The 6000-nt window shown below is 41.9% G+C and overlaps 1 protein-coding gene across 2 annotated transcripts in view; it reads right to left on the minus strand.

The window, feature by feature from the left end:
- Window positions 1-5499, minus strand: part of LOC138852730 (uncharacterized) — an 86795-nt gene extending 81296 nt beyond the window's left edge. Inside the window, exon 1 of one of the 2 annotated variants that reach the window (XR_011392048.1) lies at window positions 5363-5499. Coding sequence is in view for 1 of the 2 variants with exons in the window: in XM_070085261.1 (XP_069941362.1) it covers window positions 3992-4045 (54 nt within the window). In the remaining variant the exon portion in view is untranslated. Of the gene's footprint in view, window positions 1-3991; window positions 4070-5362 lie in introns of those variants that run through there. The other variant, XM_070085261.1, reaches the window with a different exon arrangement.
- Between the last annotated feature and the right edge of the window lie 501 nt (window positions 5500-6000).

Below are 6000 nucleotides of genomic sequence, written 5' to 3' on the forward strand. Positions count from 1 at the left end.
GGCTGAGACGGTTCACCTCTGACCTGCCGGCAACCCACAAACAGTCTTCTAACGTCTCAAATACCCTTAAATCCACGCCCACACCGGTGCCACCATTTGTCATGTGGGTTTTCGATACGTGGATGGGGTAAGAATACTCACGTAGGCTGGTAGTACGTATAATATAACGGAAGGTATGGGGAAGCACCAACAGCCGACCTGTCTCTCTCTGCTGCCTAACTACAACTGACCCATAGTGCCTACGGGTGAGGGTGTTTGAAATCCTGCTATGGTCAGCAGCAATATGAATACAGTCAATGATTCACACAAATGGTTGGTAGTGAGTCATCTACTGGTACACTGGTTACTGGTAACTGGTTACTAGGAACTGGTACTACTACTGAGAGAACAGCTATACACAACTGTAGGACAGACCAGCAAGGGGGTGGAACAGCTATACACAACTGTAGGACAGGCCAGCAAGGGGGTGGAACAGCTATACACAACTGTAGGACAGACCATTAAGGGGGTGGAACAGCTATACACAACTGTAGGACTGACCAGCAAGGGGGTGGAACAGCTATACACAACTGTAGGAATGACCAGTAAGGGGATGGAACAGCTATACACAACTGTAGGAATGACCAGTAAGGGGATGGAACAGCTATACATAACTGTAGGACAGACCAGTAAGTGGGTGGAACAGCTATACACAACTGTAGGACTGACCAGTAAGGGGCTGGAACAGCTATACACAACTGTAGGAATGACCAGTAAGGGGATGGAACAACTATGCACAACTGTAGGACAGACCAGCAAGGGGGTGGAACAGCTATACACAACTGTAGGACAGACCAGCAAGGGGATGGAACAGCTATACACAACTGTAGGACAGACCAGCAAGGAGATGGAACAGCTATACACAACTGTAGGACTGACCAGTAAGGGGGTGGAACAGCTATACACAACTGTAGGACTGACCAGTAAGGGGGTGGAACAGCTATACACAACTGTAGGACAGACCAGCAAGGGGGTGGAACAGCTATACACAACTGTAGGACAGACCAGCAAGGAGATGGAACAGCTATACACAACTGCAGGACAGACCAGCAAGGGGATGGAACAGCTATACACAACTGTAGGACAGACCAGCAAGGAGATGGAACAGCTATACACAACTGCAGGACAGACCAGCAAGGGGATGGAACAGCTATACACAACTGTAGGACAGACCAGCAAGGAGATGGAACAGCTATACACAACTGTAGGACTGACCAGTAAGGGGGTGGAACAGTTATACACAACTGTAGGACAGACCAGCAAGGAGATGGAACAGCTATACACAACTGCAGGACAGACCAGCAAGGGGATGGAACAGCTATACACAACTGTAGGACAGACCAGCAAGGAGATGGAACAGCTATACACAACTGTAGGACTGACCAGTAAGGGGTGGAACAGCTATACACAACTGTAGGACAGACCAGCAAGGGGGTGGAACAGCTATACACAACTGTAGGACTGACCAGTAAGGGGGTGGAACAGCTATACACAACTGTAGGACAGACCAGCAAGGAGATGGAACAGCTATACACGACTGTAGGACTGACCAGAAAGGGGGTGGAACAGCTATACACAACTGTAGGACAGACCAGCAAGGAGATGGAACAGCTATACACAACTGCAGGACAGACCAGCAAGGGGATGGAACAGCGATACACAACTGTAGGACAGACCAGCAAGGAGATGGAACAGCTATACACAACTGTAGGACTGACCAGTAAGGGGGTGGAACAGCTATGCACAACTGTAGGACAGACCAGCAAGGGGATGGAACAGCTATACACAACTGTAGGACAGACCAGCAAGGAGATGGAACAGCTATACACAACTGTAGGACTGACCAGTAATGGGGTGGAACAGCTATACACAACTGTAGGACAGACCAGCAAGGGGGTGGAACAGCTATACACAACTGTAGGACTGACCAGTAAGGGGGTGGAACAGCTATACAGAACTGTAGGACAGACCAGCAAGGAGATGGAACAGCTATACACAACTGTAGGACAGACCAGCAAGGGGATGGAACAGCTATACACAACTGTAGGACAGACCAGAAAGGGGGTGGAACAGCTATACACAACTGTAGGACAGACCAGCAAGGGGGTGGAACAGCTATACACAACTGTAGGACTGACCAGCAAGGGGGTGGAACAGCTATACACAACTGTAGAACTGACCAGTAAGGGGGTGGAACAGCTATACACAACTGTAGGACTGACCAGCAAGGGAGTGGAACAGCTATACACAACTGTAGGACAGACCAGCAAGGGGGTGGAACAGCTATACACAACTGTAGGACAGACCAGCAAGGGGATGGTACAGCTGTATACTACTCAAATCAACTTGAATGTATCAATAATTCTTGCACAAGGGATGAGCATGGTGAATATATTATAGCTAAATTTAAATCAAAAGGCATGCAAAAACTCCTCACAGTCTTAAACATCTACAGAGTACCACAGTCAAACATTTACCACTTTAGTGAAAAATTAGGGAATTTGGTAAATGATACACATATGAACACAGACCACCTACTACTAACAGGAGATTTCAACATAAATCTAGTACATGACCAGGACCCACAAGTAACTGAATTCACAAACACTATGAGCAACTGTTTGTTGCTACCAACAATATCAAAACCTACAAGAATCTCCCAGAATAGTATCTCTTTATTGGACCACATCTGGACTAACACCATATCCCTTTAAAATCAGGCATAATCACAGACAACACCACAGACCACTACCCAACCTTTCTCATAACCAACCCAAGTAAACTGCTCCAAGACACTACTAAAGTTACCTTCAGACTACTTAACGAGACAGCTGTTAATAACTTTATAGCAGCTATGAATAATGTCGACTGGCATAATGGATGTTCTAATGAAACTAATGAATATACTAATAATTTAAAAAAAAAAAGTCCACTACCTCTATAACAAACATTGCCCTATAAAAAAAATAAAGAGATCACAGCAAAGAGAATGAATAGTCCCTGGCTAACACCCAGCATCCTCTAATCCATTAACACAAAGCACCAATATGAAAAACAGTACAGAATGGGTCAAATAACTAGAGAACAGTCTAAATGTTACTCGTCACCTCTTAGAAACCTGATAAGAAGGTCTAAAAAATTGGATTATGAAAACAGATTACATAACATCAAAGGTGATATGAAAAGGACCTGGAAACCCCTATCTGAAATTCTAGGAAATAAAAAGATATCAAAAAACAAAATCAAATTAACTAAATCAGACGAACCCCTACTCCCACCAACTGAAACAGCAAACAGACTCAATGTTTTCTTCTCCACCATAGGAAAGAATCTAGCAAGCAAAATCCCAAGCTCAAACACCCGTCCATCAGACTATCTCATGGGCAGCTACCCGCATACACTATTCCTAGGTCCTGCCAACCCAACAAAGGTCTCGCTCATCATCAACACACTTAAAAATAAGGCAGGAGACATAAACAACTTGCCAACTTTTATGTACGAGAAAGCTTCTCAAGTACTGTCACCAATTATTGCAACACTCTTTAACAAATCCATTGATTCCTCCATCTTCCAAGCAAATCCAAAAATAGCGAGGGTCACCCCGATCCACAAAGGAGGTGACCAAGCTGACTTGAATAACTATAAACGAATTTCTAACTTTCCACTGCTCTCTAAAATCTTTGTAAAAATAATTCACAGACGGATCTATTCCTACCTCGTCTCACACAACATACTAAACCCTTGTCAGTTTGGATTCAGGAATAATAAAAGCACAAATGATGATGTCATACACATGCTAGAACTAATATGTACCGCTCTTGAGAAGAAAGAAGTCCCACTGGGAATTTTCATTGATTTACGTAAAAGTGATACAGTCGACCATGAATTGCTGCACACAAAACTGACACACTATGGTATAAGAGGCCATTCCCTCAACTACCTAAAGTCATACCTTAGTAACAGAAGCCAATATTTGTACACAGATGGTGCAAACTCTTCCACTCATCCGATCACAGTAGGAGTCCCACAGGGATGTGTCCTTGGCCCACTCCTCTTTCTCATCTACATCAATGACCTACCGAATGCATCACAGCTACTCAAACCCATATTATTTGCAGGCGACACAACATAGGTCTTCTCCCATCCAAACCCAGTCATACTGGCCAACACTCTTAATGCCGAATTGCATAAAATGTCTGCCTGGATGATTACTAATAAACTTACTCTGAATACTGACAAAACCTATTTCATTCAGTTTGGAAACAGAGCTGCAAATGTTCCACTTAACATAACGCTAAACTGATCACCCGTCACAAGACTCACAGAGGGAAAATTCCTAGGAATCCACCTTGAGAGTAGCCCCAAATTCCAGACACATATACAACAGATTTTCAAGAAAATCTCCACGACAGTAGGCATACTATCAAAGATACGGTACTATGTTCCTCAACCAGCTCTCCTTGTACTGTATCATTCACTCATCTACCCTTATCTTACATATGGAATCTGTGCATGGGGATTAACAACATTAAATCACCTAAGGCCACTAATAACACAGCAAAAGGCTACAATCAGAATGATAACAAATTCCCACTCGCGACAGCATATTCCACCAATATTCAAAAGTCTAAATTTGCTCACCATAAAGAACATCCACACTTATTTATGTGCCTACTACATACATAGAACAATACATGCAAACATAAACCCTCCACTCAAACTTCTCCTCACCAACCTTAACAGGACACACGACCATAACACAAGACACAGATCTCTTTTTGATGTACCCCGTGTCCATATAACACTGTGTAAAAACTCTATGCACATAAAGGGCCCCAAAATTTGGAATTCATTACCAGAAAATACTAAAGAAACCCAGTCTGAAAATCAGTTTAGGACTTTTCTCAAAAGTCACTTACTCACCCTAGACTAAATACTCAATACTCAATATTTAACTTTACCAACAAATCTCCCAATCGGCAGGAATATAATTGACTTATGCTTCATAAAAAAGCATTTTTGAAAATATGAATATATCGTTTGGTTTATATAAATTAGATTCATTTATAACTAATAGAACTACTGTACAACTATAATAAATTTCTTTAGTGTTAAGTAAGCCATTAAATTAAGTTGGCCCATAATGCCTAAGCATAATAGAGGCTGTGTTAGCACTGCAACCCATTATTGTAAATATATAACCTCAATGTACTACTTGCAAATAAATAAATAAATTTGAATTTGAATTTGAATATAAAATAAATTAATCTATAGTTCTTATATATAGACACGATAATGGAGGATATTATAGATAAATTCTAACCTGTAGAGTTGGCTCCCTCAGCTAAGATGTTTTACAGTTGTTGATAACACCTGCAACTGACCAGAGGGTGTTGAAGTGGCACTGAGAGCCAGGGTCGAGCAAGAGCACTGAGCCTTCTCTGTGCTCCTCACAAGATGCCACACATGCGGGCACACACATGCAGTCACACACCTACATACCTTTCATCTATCTCAACAAGACACATGAACCACATTTTTATATTTCGAATGTACCCAGTGAGTACTTGGAATACTTGTTTACAACTGAAAATAATTTAATGTAAGCTGTGTTGTAGACGGTTTAATGATGTGTATATTATTTAGTTGTGTATAATTGGCAGTCGTCACTGAGCAACTGCAACACAGAGAAGCAATGTGTTGATTAAAAATATACTACACTGGACACTGAAACAGTCACTTGACAAGCATATCTCCATATTTATACCTAACTTAAAGATTTCTTTCATAAATCAGTCTTATATGAATTTTAGTTCTAGTGACGTCACACTGCTGGCTAGAATGAACACGATTTACTGCTTAGATTATATTGTTATTAAAGGATGTAATTAATTGTAGCATATTGGGCAGGAAGCTAGTTTATATCTCTATTATCTACCCCATACCCATCCTGTGGGCGGT

Source organism: Cherax quadricarinatus, chromosome 15 (assembly GCF_038502225.1).
Source record: "Cherax quadricarinatus isolate ZL_2023a chromosome 15, ASM3850222v1, whole genome shotgun sequence".
NCBI classification, from domain to species: Eukaryota; Metazoa; Arthropoda; class Malacostraca; order Decapoda; family Parastacidae; genus Cherax; species Cherax quadricarinatus.